The 18,119-nt window shown below is 43.5% G+C and overlaps 1 protein-coding gene across 3 annotated transcripts; it reads left to right on the forward strand.

Annotated features, from left to right (window-relative positions):
- The first annotated feature begins 206 nt into the window (after positions 1 to 206).
- On the forward strand, positions 207 to 15,649 carry MMP7 (matrix metallopeptidase 7). Of its 3 annotated transcripts, XM_054693249.1 has the most exons (6): positions 207 to 333; positions 5,136 to 5,356; positions 5,441 to 5,589; positions 6,930 to 7,058; positions 9,428 to 9,589; positions 15,354 to 15,649. In XM_054693249.1, exons 1-6 carry the CDS (start codon positions 217 to 219, stop codon positions 15,371 to 15,373), a joined length of 798 nt encoding a protein of 265 aa, XP_054549224.1. In that variant the 5' UTR covers positions 207 to 216; the 3' UTR covers positions 15,374 to 15,649. The 3 variants fall into 3 exon arrangements, with proteins under 3 accessions (XP_054549224.1, XP_054549225.1, XP_037360254.1); XM_054693250.1 differs by lacking the exon at positions 9,428 to 9,589; XM_037504357.2 differs by lacking the exon at positions 15,354 to 15,649 and having other exon boundaries at positions 9,428 to 9,728.
- Positions 15,650 to 18,119: the final 2,470 nt, after the last annotated feature.

Below are 18,119 nucleotides of genomic sequence, written 5' to 3' on the forward strand. Positions count from 1 at the left end.
AAATACATTGGGTTCTTTCTGCCAATAAGGACAAAAGACTTCCTTGTTATCATTAGTGAAAAGTAACACACACTTTTAAAGTTCTGTAGACACTGAAAAAAAGAAAACAATGCCTTGAGTCATCTATTTCACAGGCAGTACTGAGAAGTTATATAAATCTCTGCCTCTGGCAAAGAACACCACACCAACCCTAGATCTAAGAACAATTGTCTCTGGATGGCAGCTATGCAAGTGGCTGCACTGTGTGCTGTGTGTCTGCTGCCCAGCAGCCTGGCCCTGCCACTGCCCCAAAGCCGAGGAGGCTGGAGTGAGTCGCAGTGGGAACAGGCTCAGGTATGTCATGGACCTACTCACCTGGGGTCCCCCAGTCTCACCATTAGCATTAAGAAATCTGTTTCTCACCTCGATAATTTTTTCTCATTATAAAAGCAATGTATGTTTTAATCAGGTAACTGCTAGGAGCAGACTTTAGAGCCTGCCCGAACCAGGTTCAAATTCAAACTCCTCTGCTCACCATCTACATGTACATAGGCAGGCATTATTCAGCTTTCTCTGAGCTTCATTTCCTAACCTGAAATTTGAAGATAACAATGGTATCAATCAAATGGGGGTGTGGGGAAGCTCTTAACAGAGTACAGAAAACATCCTTCATAGTCCAAGTTGAAATTGTTACTGATTTTATTACTTAAAGTAACTTGAGATTCTTTTCACAAAGAGCAGAGTGCTGCCTCTTAAGATGAGGGCCAGTTGTGAAAGGAGACACTTGAAATCAAAAAAGCAAGGGTGGAAGTTACAGCTTTCCCACCTGCAAGCCATATGATGTATAAGCTATGGTCTAACTTGTTTTCTTTTATGTCCAATGGAAATAGTAATACTATATGTTGTATACTTCTCAGGATTATTCTAGTGAATAAATGAAGGGATAATATTACCACTATCATGTATGGAACAACTGGCGTGTCAAGTGCTTCATTCGAATACATTATATCATTGACGCTCAGATCCATCCTGGGAAAAAAAAGAAATCAAAGTTCAGCTGATTTGCATGCTTGTTAGTGGTAGAGATAGGCATCAAGGACAAGTTTCAGAAATACTATCATTTGGGCCTCCCTGGTGGCACAGCGGTTGAGTGCTGGGTTGCGAAGCTGCCCGCAGCATCTGCAGCGCTGGTTCGATCCCCGGCCACCCGTGAGGGTCCCACATGGTGCGCAGACCTCTCCTGCCGCCCGCTGCTCCCCTCAGCAGTGTACTTCGGTCCTTCCGCCTGCTCTGCTCCCCGCTTTAGCTCTGGTGAATTCTCTCACCCTCCAGCTCTTCTGACTGTACCCAGTGCTTGTATAAATAAATAAATAAATCTTTAAAAAAAAAAAAAAAAAGAAATACTATCATTCCAATATACTATTTAATACATAGCCAAATGAGTGTATATTATTATTTGGTAAAATAAGGGGATGTTTACTCCTAACTATTGTTTGTAAATATAAGCTGTATGCATAAGAAAGGAGTTTTGTTTCATTTTGACTTTTAGAAATCCCAGTGATGTTAGATTGAACCATATGAAATTACTGATATTTGTTTTTTTTAAACCTCCACAACAGCAATTTCATATGGTTTCACCTAATGGGTTCCCCAGAAGTACACTTGCAAGAGTGGTTAGTCCCTTTACTTAGTTTGCACATTGTCAGTAAACTACAGGAAAGTTAACTAGGTTTAATGGAAGGCAGGAAAATTTATCTCAAGAATGCAGAGATATTTCTCCAGAGAGTGCCTTTGTAAAGTCTGTTGCTCTAGAAGGGATGAGAGGAGCTGTTTTTAAATAAGTGGTTAATTACTAATTATCATGGATGAACAATAAGCAGTTATTATTGTGAATGAAACAGTCATTGGTAACAGGAAGAGAGAGCACAGTATTTCTGAGGTGATTTACATCAAGTGCAAACTCCTGTGAGGTTCTGAGACAAGGCATCATCACTACCTGCTCCAAACTAGACAGTAAATGAGTGAGCCAATGTTTGAATCCTTTCAACAATTCTATCCTGCATCACAGCCCTGTACATTTTTCTAATGAAATGGGCTTTGCAATTGGAATACAAGTCCAACTGTCTCTTCTAGTTACTTAGAGTGTGACCTGAGGCAAATTATCTCCCTTCTCCCTTCACATGTTTCACCCTATGTGAATAGAAATAACAATGTTGTTTCTACTGCATAGGGTGGTTCTGAAGCTTAAATGAGATGAGTATGTAAAGCCTCTGGTAAAGAACCTGCCATTTGTAAGAACTTAATAAACATTCCTGTGAGGCTGCTACTAGTATTTCTTGCAACAGGTTTTTTGTTTTGTGTTGTTTTTTTTCCTCTTTAAGGCTGTTGGATAGTGTAGGGGCAGGACCAGGCACAGTGCAGGTTTTCTGATCCCATGCAGATCGGGTAAAGGAGGAGTCAGAGTCCTCAGTAGTTTTGCAGGTTTTTTATTTGGGGTTCACCAGGCATATGGCAGGCAGGGGTGCTGGCTGGGGGGCTGGGAGGCTGGCAGGCCTCCCAGCCCCCAGCAAGTCCTCACTCTATCTGGGCTCTCTAGCGTTCGTTCTGCTGCTTCTCGGCTTCGGCTGCTGCTGCTGCTGGTGCTGGTGCTGCTGGCGTCCCCCCGTGACGCCGCCCTTAAAAGCACAGTCTTAGCTCAGCTGAATCCCATCTACCTATGCCCACACCCTATTCCAGGTGCCCACCATCAGGCATGCATTCAGGACAAGGATCCATCATCTATCCTGATGGCAGAAGGGCAGAAAAGCCTGATATTTTCTTTACCCTACAGTCCACCCCCTCAGGGTTTTCTGCCATACAGTCTATACATATATACACAATTTTCTAAGCAAACAAACAATGCAGCCATGGCCCACAAAAGCAAATACATCAAATAACAAAATACAACATAACAAAATACAACAGAACACAAATAAGTCCAGGCAGGGCACCAACCAAGTGCAAAAGACAATTATTGGTACCAGCAGATGAGCCACCAAATCTGCTGCCGAAGGCACTGCTCATACGAGGGAGGGGAAATCACACACGGCATCTGCTATAACACACCAGGAGCCGTCAGGCTTCCTGGCCTTCTCTGGCTGTAGTCTCGGCTACAAGGCACACACAGCATCCACCCCCAGGATGCACTAGCTCTGGGATTGGCAATTTTATTCTGTTGGGGGTAATCGCCAACCCTCAGGGTTTCTGTCTGCAGTCGCTCCAACACTCGGCCTTCATGGCCACCCATGCGACTCACAGACCCCTGCTCTCAAGCCAACCCACTGCACCAGCACATGGGTTGGGGATCCAAACTTTGCATTTGGCTTGGGCTCCACCCCAAGCCACATTCCCCACCCGTCCCCCAAGGACGGGCTCCTCAGCTCCTCACCCTCACTCAAGAATGAGCAGGGCATCACCCATAGGTGATTTTACGAGACTCACAGGGCTTCAGCATACCCAGGCTGCTTAACAGCCGCTTTAGGGCTTCTCAACTTAGCATCAGTACCAGCTTTTGCCACCTTAGTTGGCTTTTCTCCTCCACCTGGCCACTGGGCATACACAGGCTGCTTTTGGCCATCTAGGCCCACTGGCCACCCCCAGATTCTCAAAAAATAAACATAACCTGCTAAGGTCCTCCGCCTTCTGGCGGGATTGTCAGTCCAAAATCATCAGTTCATCAGTCTATCAGTCCATTGGCCTCTCCCTGCTTCAGCAATGGCCTGCTGCCTCAGGGGTCATTGGCTGGTCCTTTCCGGTGTCGTTGGCTGGTCATTTCCGGTGTCGTTGGCTGGTCCTTTCGGGCGTCTCCTTCACGCCAGGTCTCATCCTGTAGCTCGTGGACGTATCCATCTTCTATACCGCCATGGTGCCTCCAGCGTCGTCACAGGCAAAGTCTGTTCTCCTTAGTCCCTCCAGGTCTTCGGAGGGCTCCAATACCCGTCTGCATGGATCTTGCCGACTTACGCCAATTGTAAGGGGCAGGACAGGGCACAAGGCAGGTTTTCTGATCCCATGCAGATCGGGTAAAGGAGGAGTCAGAGTCCTCAGTAGTTTTGCAGGTTTTTTATTTGGGGTTCACCAGGCATATGGCAGGCAGGGGTGCTGGCTGGGGGGCTGGGAGGCTGGCAGGCCTCCCAGCCCCCAGCAAGTCCTCACTCTATCTGGGCTCTCTAGCGTTCGTTCTGCTGCTTCTCGGCTTCGGCTGCTGCTGCTGCTGGTGCTGGTGCTGCTGGCGTCCCCCCGTGACGCCGCCCTTAAAAGCACAGTCTTAGCTCAGCTGAATCCCATCTACCTATGCCCACACCCTATTCCAGGTGCCCACCATCAGGCATGCATTCAGGACAAGGATCCATCATCTATCCTGATGGCAGAAGGGCAGAAAAGCCTGATATTTTCTTTACCCTACAGATAGGAATCCTCATATCCAGGGGTTAGAGTCCTTTAAGAAATTTCCGGGGAGCTAATTGCGCATGAATAGACCTGGAAGACCTGCTTTATCCTGCAGGCTCATGAAATAAGTTTTACTAGAGATTTTACAGTGGGAAGAGCGCAGAACCAATAATTAGGACATCAGGACCAATCTGCTACTAATTTAAAGTGTGATCCTGGAAAATCATTTAGTTGCCTTGAGCTTTGATTTCTTCACCTGGAGATCATTTACATGAAACTAAATAGATTTTGTAATCTTTCTGAGGAGACCTCAACTCCAGGCAATCTTAGATGGGTCTGGGCAACTTCAACTGCCCCACTGGGCCTCTGATGATGAGGGAAGATGTCAGTTGTGCCTTTGAGGACACACCGGGCACTTTTTCTGAGTGACTGTTAAAAACAAATGCATGTTTTAAAAGTGTGCAGAGGTCTACTCAAAACATTTAATGGCATGAAAGAGAAAAAGAAGGATTCTTCTCTTTTTCTCATGAACTAGAATGGCAATACTTCATTATAAGTATTAAATTTTCTCCTCACTAATGCACACTTATTTAAGTTTGTGGCTATGTAACTTCTGTCTTCAAACCACTATTCAGATCCACAGGAATCATAGGCAAAGATATAAAAAGTTCTGATATAAAAGAAGACAATAAATAAAAATTACAGATCAATTACTCTTTTCCCCATAGAATTACCTCAAGAGATTTTACTCAGCTGACTCAAAAACAAAGAATGCCAACAATTTAGAAGCAAAACTCAAGGAAATGCAAATATTCTTCCGCCTGCCTATAACTGGAACCCTAAACTCCCATATCCTAGAAATCATGAATAAGCCCAGATGTGGAATGCCAGATGTTGCAGGTACAGGTACAGGGAGACCAAAATGGAATTCCAAAGTAATTACCTACAGGTTAGTTTTGCTTTGGCTCATTTGGCAAAAATAATAAAACCCTCTTCTTAACAGGACAGACATTGTTATCTTGTTTGCTTCCAGGCTTGCATCATATACTGCAGACTTACCATATGTCACAGTGAATCAGTTAATAGAAAAGGCCTTCAAGATGTGGAGCAAAGAGGTCCCACTGAGCTTCAGGAGAGTGAAATGGGGAATTGCTGATATCAAGATGAGTTTTGTAAGAAGAGGTAAGGAAGATTCCTGCAGGCTTACCCTCTGTGTTATTTTGTTTATATTGTCCACTTTGTTTTAGGATTTTAAATATGTTTATGTATGTATATATGTATACACACACATATATAAGTAAATGCACACACAGTGGTATTACACATTTTTTCTAGTCTCTTAATATAGTGTCCCTTTTTATAGCAGAAGATAGCAAACTATAGTCTATGAAGAAAATCCACAATAATGTATTTATTAAAAAATACTTATTAAAACTTAGTCATGGCTTTTCAGTTACCTGTTGTCTGTGAGGGCTTTGGGGCTACAATGCAGAAATGAGTAATTGTAACAGTGACCATCAAACCCACAAATACTAGCTTATTATCTGGACCTTTATTGAAAATGATTGCTAGATCCTCTTTTGTAGTAGTTATGCAGATAGGTAGGTAGGTAGGTAGACAAATAATCTATCATGGGACAATTTAAAACATGCCTAACTAACATCAACATAAAACCAGGAGAAGGGGTTCCCACACCAAAAGCCTCAAGTGGTCTCCAAGAAATGGGCCAGCCCCTGTGGCCTGTGACCAATACTCATTGGGTAGTCACAGAGTAGAAAGTAGAGAAGTCTCCTATTAAAGTACTTAAGGAGATATAACCATGAATTTCTATTAACTGCTAGTGCTTCATGATGCAAACTTACAGGAAAAATACTAATTATTTTGGTCTGTTCTAGTATTGAACTGCCTGGGTCCTGTGAATTTAGCTGAAATATGAACTTCAGCTGCAATATGAACAATACTGAGGAAAATGCTCAAAATGCACTGACCATGGCCCCCTGTTCTTCACGAACTGGATAAACAGGATATAGCCTGATACCAATGTGAAAATTCATAGCTCTGCATCACAACTAAAAGCATTATCAATTCAATGATAACTGAACCATCAATCTCCAGTACAGAGACTGTCTACTATACTCACAAACAGTAAGCTAGGGTTTTAAGAAAAATGATACTAGCTAGTGCACAGCACTCAGTCATTCTCTATCCTGCCACTATCTGGCCAAACAAAGCAATCAAATTCAGCATAAATGCAACCATAAGTTATATGGGAATGTATTAAAATTCCACATCCAGGAAGCATTCAACATATGGTAATTATCATCAATGAGTGGAACTTCAAGGAAAGAAATAGTGCCAGTAGCAAAGCGACACCCAAAGCACCCCATATATGCAGCTGGCTGCTGGGGACAACAAAGCTGGCTGCTTGGACCATACAGATCTTTCAGTAATCATAGAAACAAAAGGTAAAGTAACTGGAGGTAAATTCAGACAGTGGGTGCCATCATCCTGTTTTCATTCAGAACACGGAGACCTGTATCCTTTTGATGGACCAGGAAACACGCTGGCCCACGCCTATTACCCGGGCCCAGGCTTGGGAGGAGATGTGCACTTTGATGAGGATGAGCGCTGGACTAGCGGCAGAACCTCAGGTACGGCATTTCTTATCCCACTGAATTTCCTCTGGAGAATCTCAAACTTCTTTGAAAATTGCCTTAATTAGTAATAATTATCCAGCTTTTGCTAACTGCCAGCCACTGTACTGTACTTTTTTTTTTTTTTTGGTACTGTGTTTTAAATGCATTCTTTCATTTAATGCTACATATATAGTTGACCAACAGAGAATTAGGGTGCCAACCTCCAAGCTGTCAAAAAATTTCCAAGTATAAATTTGGACTCCTTAAAACCTAACTACTGTTGACTGGAAACCTTACCAGTAACATAAAGGGTCGATTAACACATATTTTGTATGCTTATGTTCTATGTACATCTTACAACACAGAAAACTAGGGAAAAGAAAGTGCTATTAAGAAAATCACAAGGAAGAGAAAATATATTTACGTATTAAGTGAAAAAAAGTCTTTGTTGAGTGGACCCTAGCAGTTCAAACCCATGTTATTCGAGTGTCAGTTGTGCGAAAACAGTAGCTCCGAATCAAGCCACATTGGTGCACTTTGTTTTCCCTCTACCGGTTACTAGCTGTGTGCCAGTGGTCAAGTTATTGAATTCCTCTGAGCCTCAGTTTTCTCATTTATGAAGTGGAAACTATAAATACTCCCACCTCCCAAGACTGTTGGTTGAATTAAATGAGAGACTATTTACTTGGGATGTATTAATAATTCAACAAATTATAGTAACTAAAAAAAGTATAGTGCTGTCTTTGTATTCCCCCAAAGTAAGTTTTTTAATTAGAGAGAGAAGAGCCATGACAATTCTGAGATTAAACAATCCATATCATAACCCAGTCTGTTATACTCATTTTCTTACATGGTAGCAAATTATAGAGACATCAGAAAACTAATGGAGGGAATCCCTGGTATAAATAATTCTAATTGGAGACAATTCTGAAAACAAAAAACAAAGATACTACTAACAGACCCTGAAAGGAAAATTAGTACTTGTGTTTGGTATTTGGAATTTACCACCATAGTGATGTCTTTCTGTGAAAATCTAACCTGTAAAAATCCTGACAAAACCTCCCTTTCACATTTTGCAAACCCTTTTCATTCTCCTTTCTTCCCATTCAAGTTGGCCAAAGACAACTTCCTTTAATGAATGCAACACAATTACTACTGGCCGCTCCTCATACTCATAGATTCACACTCTCTCCCTTATTTTCAAAGCCTTTCTATAAATCTGAGGGACAGAAAATGATTGAGGAAATCCAATTAAAGAGTCAAAACCAAAAACCAGCATTGCCTGGAGAGCTCGCCTTTCTGACTTTGCTTCCTCAAAGTCAATATTCTCTCTCCTGACACTCAAACTCACTATCACTTACTGAATAGTTGATACTTTTAAGATATTGCAGAAGAAATGATTATGACAAATCTGGAAGGTAGGAATCATCCCTGTTTAACAAATGAGGAACAGAGACTCAGTAATACAATTAATTTGTTTAGAATGCTCTAGCTAGTAAGCAGCAGTTCTATATATCAGACCCAGATCTTATGACATATAAAGCCTTTGCTTTCGACTACAAAATATTGCTATCTGATGATTCTTTTTTTTTAAAGATTTATTTTATTTATACAAGAGCTGGGGTACAGGCCAGAGTCGCGGGAGGGTGAGAGGATTCACCAGAGGCAGAGCGGAAAGCAGAACAGGCAGACAGTCGGACCAAAAGCGCTGCTGAGGGGAGCAGCGGGTGAGACAGGAGAAGTCTGCCTCATCATGTGGGATTCTCCCCAGCCCGCTGGGAATTGAACCAGTGCTGCAGAGGCTGCAGACATCTTCACAGCGCTGTGCACAACGCGCTGCATCACCGGGGTGGCCCTATTTGATGATTCCTTAAGAAACGAAGAGGTAGAAAACATTACTTAAAAAAAAAAAAAAAAAGCAGAAGTGGGATGATTAAAACACTTTGATTCTCTTTCCAAATCCTCCCCCCTTTGCAACAACTAAGAAACAAATAAATAAACTAGAAAGGATTTGAAGTTTTATTTTTTTAAGATTTATTTATTTATACAAGCACTGGGGTACAGGCCAGAGGCACGGGAGGGCAAGAGAATCCACCAGAGACAGAATGGGGAGCAGAAGAGGCAGAAGGACTGAAATACACTGCTGAGGGGAGCAGCGGGTAAGACAGGAGAGGTCTGCCGCGCCATGTGGAAATCTCCCTGGCAGGCTGGGAATCGAATCAGTGCCACAGAGGCTGCGGACAGCTTCACAGTACTGCACTCAACCAGCTGCGCCACCGGGGAGGCCCAAGAGTTGGTATTTTTATAGGTACTTTATCTTTTATTAGTATATGTTATTTACATAATTGTTTTTATAGTTACTGAATATCACTCTTTAATTTTAGGAATTAACTTACTATATGTTGCAACTCATGAACTTGGCCATTCTTTGGGTCTGAGTCATTCTTCTGACCCAAATTCCTTGATGTACCCAACTTATAAAGATGAAAACTTGGACGATTTCAAGCTTTCACGGGATGATATCAAAAGCATTCAGGAATTATATGGTAATATCAATTATTTCAAATTTGGGGGATTTCACATTGTCTCCATAGAGATTAGATGAAAAAGGTTGGGAAATGGATATTTTACCTGGAAAAATACAACAGAACTTGTTTTTGGAAAATATTCTGTGTTAAAGGATTAGAATTATTAATATTGTTAATATATACACACTCTTTAAAGTCATCTATAGATGAACTGTTTTTCCTTTGAAATATGATAGCAAATTTTTGTGGAAACAGAAAAAACATATAAAATTCAGATGAAACCACAAAAGACTGAGAAGGCAAGGTAATGCTGAGAAGTCACATGTCCTGATTTTAAACTATACTACAAAGTTATAAAAATCTAAACAATATCAAATAATGTGACATAAAACAGACATATAGGTCAATAAAACAGAATCAAGAGCCTAGAAATAAACCCACACATATCTAGTTAATAAATATTTGACAAATGAGTCAAAAATACTCAATGGGGAAAAGTTAGTCTCTTCAACAGATAGGAAAATCAATATTCACAAGCAAAAGAATGAAATCTTACACCATTCACAAAATAAATAGCTGATCACTCCAACAAGTAAATAGAATTTATCAAAGTTTGTTGAGGGGAGAAATTTGAGACCTTACCTACTCAAAATTTAATTTTTTATACCCTGAGGATATTGCTGTTAAGCTTTCTTTAACATAGTATCACTTGGTAAAGTCATTAAAATGACACTATCAAGGTTTTTTTCCAAGCTGCCACTTACCGTTTTTCCATATCAATTCAAATACATTAAGAGAGTCTCTCCCTGCAGGAATGGCCTGAAAAACATAACACCATCCTCCCCAGATGACCACTTCTAAGGTGGCAGCCATAGGAAGTTAAGTGACCCTATTTTTCCTGCTTGCATGTCTGTGGGAGAGAGAGTCCAACCATGAAATTGGGGGGTCATGTCACTTATGAATATTCCATATCCCAACCTATACTTTTTTGTTTAATCAAGTTCAAAATTCAATTCAACAGAATAAACTTGTTTGTATTTGCTTGACAAAGTCAGTCAGAAATAATAATGTGAGAGGGCCTCCCCGATGGCGCAGTGGTTCAGCACTGTGCTGCGAAGCTGCCCGCAGCCTCTGCAGTGCCAGTTCGATCCCCAGCCACCAGTGAGGGTCCCACATGGCACGCAGACCTCTCCAGCCCCCCGCTGCTCCCCTCAGCAGTGTACTGCATCAGTTTGCCTGTTCTGTTCCCTGCTCTGGCTCTGAGAATTCTCTCACCCTCTCATGCTTCTGACTGTACCCAGTGCTTGTATAAATAAATAAATAAATAAATCTTAAAAAAAAAAAAAAGAAATAATGTGAGAAAAGAATCAAAAGACAGGGGTCAGGGTGGGGTGGGGGAGACATGTGTATAGATAAAGATGACCCAAAAGAAGCTAGACAATATTGCCTGGTGGAAGGGGCAGGACAGGACACAGGGCAGGTTTTTTGATCCCATGCAGGCCGGGTAAAGGAGGAGTCAGAGTCCTCAGTGGGTTTTTGCAGGTCTTTTATTGGGGTTCACCAGGCATATGGCAGGCAGGGGTGCTGGGGGCCGGGAGGCTGGCAGGCCTCCCAGCCCCCAGCAAATCCTCACTCTCTCTGGGCTCTCTGGTGATCTCGGCTTCTCTTCGGCTTCTGCTGCTGCTTTCTCGACTTCTGGCGTCCCTGTGACACTGCCCTTAAAAGCACAGTCCTAGCGCAGGTGTACCCACTTCAGGTGCCCGCCATCAGGCATGCATTGAGGATCACAGGGTTCCCTCATCTATCCTGATGGCAGGAGGGCAGAAAAGCCTGATATTTTCCTCACCCTACACCTGGGTTCATGTGATGCCAAGAACTTCCACAGTGATTGGAAGGCAGGTTGTGTGATGGCATGCTCGTCTAGCAAACACAGCATACTTCTCACCTCTCCGTGTTTGAAAGAAGATGGAAAAGAGAATGAGAACGCTACCATTATGTCCACAGATCCAATTAAACGTCCCAGTCAAATATCAGGATGATCAAAAACAATTGAAAAAGATTGCCTGAAAGACTTAGAATGATTAGCATATAAAGAGAGTGCTTCCACATCATAATGTCCACAAAGGAAATTCTTCCTGCAGGATAATGGATTTAAGCTATCAGCTGAACCTAGAATTTACTTTAAGTCAGCATTTCCCAAAGTGTGTTCCTAGAACTCTAGTCCTAAAAGACAATTCCCCAAAATGAATGCTATGGAGACACAAGTTCAAGAAACTCTCCCTATAGCATAGTGATTAAACAAGGAGTACCTTGCAAACTCTTGTCGACTCAGTGTTTACTAAAGTACAATTCTTTCGATGGCTCCATTGAGCCCCACAGAATAGCATTTCAGAGGACACCTTGGAAAACACTGAATAGCAGCAGCTGACTGACAGAAAGAGCCGCTGCTGAAACAACTAAGGTAGAGAACTAGGAAATCCACTAAGGTAGTGTAGGGTAAAGAAAATGTCAGGCTTTTCTGCCCTTCCGCCATCAGGATAGATGATGGATCCTTGTCCTGAATGCATGCCTGATGGCGGGCACCTGGAATAGGGTGTGGGCATAGGTAGATGGGATTCAGCTGAGCTAAGACTGTGCTTTTAAGGGCGGCGTCACGGGGGGACGCCAGCAGCACCAGCACCAGCAGCAGCCGAAGCCGAGAAGCAGCAGAACGAACGCTAGAGAGCCCAGATAGAGTGAGGACTTGCTGGGGGCTGGGAGGCCTGCCAGCCTCCCAGCCCCCCAGCCAGCACCCCTGCCTGCCATATGCCTGGTGAACCCCAAATAAAAAACCTGCAAAACTACTGAGGACTCTGACTCCTCCTTTACCCGATCTGCATGGGATCAGAAAACCTGCCTTGTGCCCTGTCCTGCCCCCTACAATTGGCGTAAGTCGGCAAGATCCATGTAGACGGGTATTGGAGCCCTCCGAAGACCTGGAGGGACTAAGGAGAACAGACTGTGTTTGACTGTGAGGATGCTGGAGGCACCATGGCGGCACAGAAGGTGGATTCGTTCTGGAGCTGTGGGACGAGACCTCGCATGGAGGAGATGCCCGAGAGGACCAGCCAACGACACCGGAAAGGACCAGGCAACGACACTGGAAAGGACCAGCCAATGACCCCTGAGGCAGCAGGCCGCTGCTGACGCAGGGAGAGGCCAATGGACATGGACGGATAAACCTGGACTGACAATCCCGCCAGAAGGCGGAGGACCTTAGCAGGTTATGTTTATTTTTTGAGAATCTGGGGTGGCCAGTGGGCCTAGATGGCCAAAAGCAGCCTGTGTATGCCCAGTGGCCAGGTGGAGGAGAAAAGCCAACTAAGGTGGCAAAAGCTGGTACTGATGCTAAGTTGAGAAGCCCTAAAGCGGCTGTTAAGCAGCCTGGGTATGCTGAAGCCCTGTGAGTCTCGTAAAATCACCTATGGGTGATGCCCTGCTCATTCTTGAGTGAGGGTGAGGAGCTGAGGAGCCCGTCCTTGGGGACGGTGGGGAATGTGGCTTGGGTGGAGCCCAAGCCAAATGCAAAGTTTGGATCCCCGACCCATGTGCTTGTGCAGTGGGTTGGCCTGAGTGCAGGGGTCTGCGAGTCGCATGGGTGGCCATGAAGGCCGAGTGTTGGAGCGACTGCAGACAGAAACCCTGAGGGTTGGCGATTACCCCCAACAGAATAAAATTGCCAATCCCAGAGCTAGTGCATCCTGGGGGTGGATGCTGTGTGCCTTGTAGCCTAGACTATAGCCAGAGAAGGCCAGGAAGCCTGACGGCTCCTGGTGTGATATAGTAGATGCCGTGAGTGATTCCCCTCCCTCATATGAGCAGTGCCTTCGGCAGCAGATTTGGTGGCTCATCTGCTGGTACCAATAATTGTCTTTTGCACTTGGTTGGTGCCCTGCCTGGACTTATTTGTGTTCTGTTGTATTTTGTTATATTGTATTTTGTTATATTTGATGTATTTGCTTTTGTGGGCCATGGCTGCATTGTTTGTTTGCTTAGAAAATTGTATATATATGTATAGACTGTATGGCAGAAAACCCTGAGGGGGTGGACTGTAGGGTAAAGAAAATGTCAGGCTTTTCTGCCCTTCCGCCATCAGGATAGATGATGGATCCTTGTCCTGAATGCATGCCTGATGGCGGGCACCTGGAATAGGGTGTGGGCATAGGTAGATGGATTCAGCTGAGCTAAGACTGTGCTTTTAAGGGCGGCGTCACGGGGGACGCCAGCAGCACCAGCAGCAGCAGCAGCCGAAGCCGAGAAGCAGCAGAACGAACGCTAGAGAGCCCAGATAGAGTGAGGACTTGCTGGGGCTGGGAGGCCTGCCAGCCTCCCAGCCCCCCAGCCAGCACCCCTGCCTGCCATATGCCTGGTGAACCCCAAATAAAAAACCTGCAAAACTACTGAGGACTCTGACTCCTCCTTTACCCGATCTGCATGGGATCAGAAAACCTGCCTTGTGCCCTGTCCTGCCCCCTACAGGTAGAAAACCTGGAAATCTGCTTCTTTCTGTGTTCTTCATGTCAGTTTAGCTTGTATGACTGCATGGATTTCAGTCTCCTACATCCCATACTACTCCCATCCGCTTATACCAGCCACCTGCCTACAGAAGAACCCAGCAAGGCTACCTTTATTATCGCTGCTTAGAGAACATTCCATTTCCCATATGTGCCTAGTCAACAGCATTAAGGGCAGATTCTTAGTTTTCCTTCTTTGCAGATTCTGACTCAGTTGGCTTGAGATGAAACACAGATGATTCTTCTCATCAGCGATGTTTGGAAAACATACCAAATGGAATGAGTGGAGAATGTCCTCTTTAAAAGGACAGCAAAGAATGTATCTAAGTGGGACATGTGTCTCTTGCAAAGCCAGAGAAATCTGTATTGTCAGAAAAGTTTTCTCTCTTCTCCATAATCAAATAATATTAGTTCTCTGACAAAAAAAAAAAAAAAATTCAACCAAAAAAAAAAAAAAAGAACTGCAGTTGTCAAAGAATCTACTGTTGGTAAAGTTATCACCAACAAAACAAAATACTACCTCCCCTTATATGACACTGGAACATGTGAATATGCTACAGCATCTATATCTTAGAGATTTAAGACTATTAGAAAGGGACTGAAAACGATTCTGGGGCAAGCTAATTAGATTTAATCTCAAGAGGACAGACTAGGGTATTAAATCCTATCTATTAAACAAAGAGGTGCCCCTAGTTGAAGTTGAAGAGAGGTAACATCCGAACCAATGAAAATCAGATTTAGTGATAAAGGTTGCAAATGGAGGGAGTTTGTAAATTTAAGAAGTGATGTGAATGGGGAATACAAATGTAAAAGAATATGATTAAACTCATCGATGCAAAATGCCCTGTGTTCTTTTCAGAATTATAAAAATAATAGTATCCTCGCACCAAGCATTTACCACACACCCAGGACTTCATGTGTGCTAGTATTGAAGCCAACACTCCAATGAGTCATTGTTATCTTCATCTTACAGATTGGTAATCTAACATGAAGAGAGGTTAAGTAGTAACTTGCCAAGGTCATTAAGCTGGTAAAATGGCAAGGACAGAATGCAAAAATATCTAACCTCCAGGACACGTGATCTGTACAGCAACTGCCTTCTCAGTTTTTGGATGTGGTTTGGGGAATGACAGATTGTACAGACTGCCATTTCTAGTGTTTTTATAGTCTTGCAGTAGTCTTTATGTGTTTTATACCATGTCAGAATTCCTTATCTTCTGTCCCAACAGGAGTGAAAAAAAAATTTTAAAGAATTTAGAACCATCAGGAAAAACATACTTTCACTCATTGGCTTTTATGTCATTTGCTCCTCATCGGGAATCAAATGCCTCCCCTGTTCTGCAGTCCATTCAACATGACCTTCATCCTTCTTTGTACTGCAGTTGGTTTTTGCATGTATAGCTCTCCCTCTGGGGAAGAAGTCCTTTACTCCTGTTCCATAAGCATCTAAGACTCACCTCAAGGAACTTGCACCTGACAGATGTCAGTAAATGTCAAATACACAAATAAAATTTGTATTCCATGGTAAAAGGGTTGATATTTGAGAGCACTGTTTCTGTCGAAAGACATGCTATACAATGAAAGCAAAGACTACGACCTCCCAAAGACATCCCACCATGTTATTTTGGGTATTTAGATGCACCTCACCCAATCACCAGCTGGGTAGGGTGATCGTTAAACCTTTATTGCTAATTAGTGTAGCCTAAAGATATACTGAGTTCCCCTTCACTTTTTGGTCCAAGCTCTCCGAGTGTCCTGAGATGTAAAATTTCAAACAAAATGCCTTGAATTCCCAAGATTTATGTTCTTGTAGTCACTCTGGTTCTGAGTTCCTACTCCTGACCTAATTTCACTGCCTCTCTCCTGCCACAGCTACTCTGTGTCCCCTTTTCTCTGTCCCCTGCCAACCCAGACATCCATCAGTCTCACCCTCACCTGTTCAACTTTCTCCAAATCAGCTTTTGTGAGACTGTTGACATTGCCACACATTTGCATCAACAGTGAGCTTTTACACTGCACAGAGACTATGAAACTGAACAAAATGGAAATTGCATATTGTCCCCATCCTTCAAATCTTGTTCCAGATATAGATAAAATGATATAGATGTGCCAACAAATTTGCAGCTATGTTTTAAAACTTCCACATGGTGTCACCCTTCCTCTTATAAAACCATTTATCATTTAAACCAGAGGCAATTTATTAATTCTAACTCAAAGAAGAATTGCTACAACAAAAAGGCTGTGTCGATCAACAAAGATGAGTTTCAGTTTGTACCCTCCTTTGCCTTCACAACCCACCTGTCAATGCCCCATCCAAAAAGAGGAAACTAAGAGCTAGTGCTTTACTGTGCAGGGGACAATATGAATCTGTGTAGAACTGTTTCTTTGGGGGTAAAGTTTATGTTTTCTGCAATTAGAGAAGGCTGTCATGCAATATGATATTTGAGAGCACTGACCCATACCCACTTATTTACTAGTCATTCTAAATGTGTGAAAGATTTACTCTGATTACTGGCAAGCATATAGAGGACAGCAAATTGTGCTTTGACCTGCTCTCCCCTTGAGGGACAGCTGTGATGGACTGCTGCAATATTGATTGGTGAGTGTAAGAGGAACTGTGAGCAGCAATCTCCAAGTTATTGGGTGCCTCTTCTAGTCACCTTGATGGTGGTAGTGGAGATTTTCTAATTCCTCCCCCTGAGCAGGGGCTGGTTGGAGGAAGTAGTAGTGGAGCTGAGACTTTTGAGCAGTTAAGCTGCTAAGGCTCTCATCCAGTTAAAACTGCTGGGGCTAGGGCAGTTAAGCTGCTGGGACTTTAGTGGTTGAGTTATTGGACTTGTGACAGGTAAATCACTGGTGAGGAGAGATTTTGAACAGAAGCCACAAGATGAACAGATACAGCTTTGGTTTGAATCTGTATCTCTGCTCAATGGATGCTATCTGGGGTAGGTCAGATAGTATCCATCTCTCTCTCTCTCTTTGTAAAGGCTGGACAGGACACAGTGCAGGTTTTCTAGGATCCAGCAGACCGGGTAAAGGAGGAGTCAGAGTCCTCAGTAGTTTTGCAGGTTTTTTATTGGGGTTCACCAGGCATATGGCAGGCAGGGGTGCTGGCTGGGGGCCTGGGAGGCTGGCAGGCCTGCCAGCCTCCCAGCCCCCAGCAAGTCTTCACTCTATCTGGGCTCTCTAGCGTTCGTTCTGCTGCTTCTCGGCTTCTCCTTCGGCTTCGGCTTCGGCTTCTACTGCTGCTGCTGGCGTCCCCGTGACGCCGCCCTTAAAAAGCACAGTCTTAGCTCAGCTGAATCCCATCTACCTATGCACACACCCTATTCCAGGTGCCCGCCATCAGGCATGCATTCAGGACAAGGATCCATCATCTAACCTGATGGCGGAAGGGCAGAAAAGCCTGATATTTTCTTTACCCTACACCCTTTTTCCTTACTTTCTGTGTAAATAAATCCTGTTATTGTTGCTTCCTACTGTACATACTTTTGCATCCTGTCCTGCAGCTGTAAATGGTGGGTAAGGACCCACCAACTGGGACAATAGCATTATGATTACCAGATGGTGATGAGTAAAGCTTTAAGGGGCTACACAGTCTTCTATCCCTATCATCTTTTTCTGAGGCATTTTTCCAAGTATTGTGAACTTTAAGGACCAGAGGCCAGTAGCTTTCCTTGCTTATCATCAGGATGGACATTCATTCCTGGGCTGATACCGGTGGTTATCAAATTTTCTTTGTGTACTTGTTTATGGGCTAAAGCAACACTAGAAAGTGACCTTGAAAACAATCTCAGCATCACAAAATGCATTTGAGAGCTTCATTTTTTTGCTCTCAAATTAGTAAGTTTACCACCCCAGAATTAAAACAAGCAACTACAGTTGACCCTTGAACAACACAGGGATTGGAGGTGCTGACCCCTATACAGTTAAAAATCCAAATACAACTTTTCATTCCCCCAAAACTTGACTACTGGGCCTCCCTGGTGGCGCAA

The sequence above is a fragment of the Talpa occidentalis genome, unplaced genomic scaffold (genome assembly GCF_014898055.3).
Source record: "Talpa occidentalis isolate TD23 unplaced genomic scaffold, MPIMG_talOcc4v2.1 talOcc4.12, whole genome shotgun sequence".
Taxonomy (NCBI): domain Eukaryota; kingdom Metazoa; phylum Chordata; class Mammalia; order Eulipotyphla; family Talpidae; genus Talpa; species Talpa occidentalis.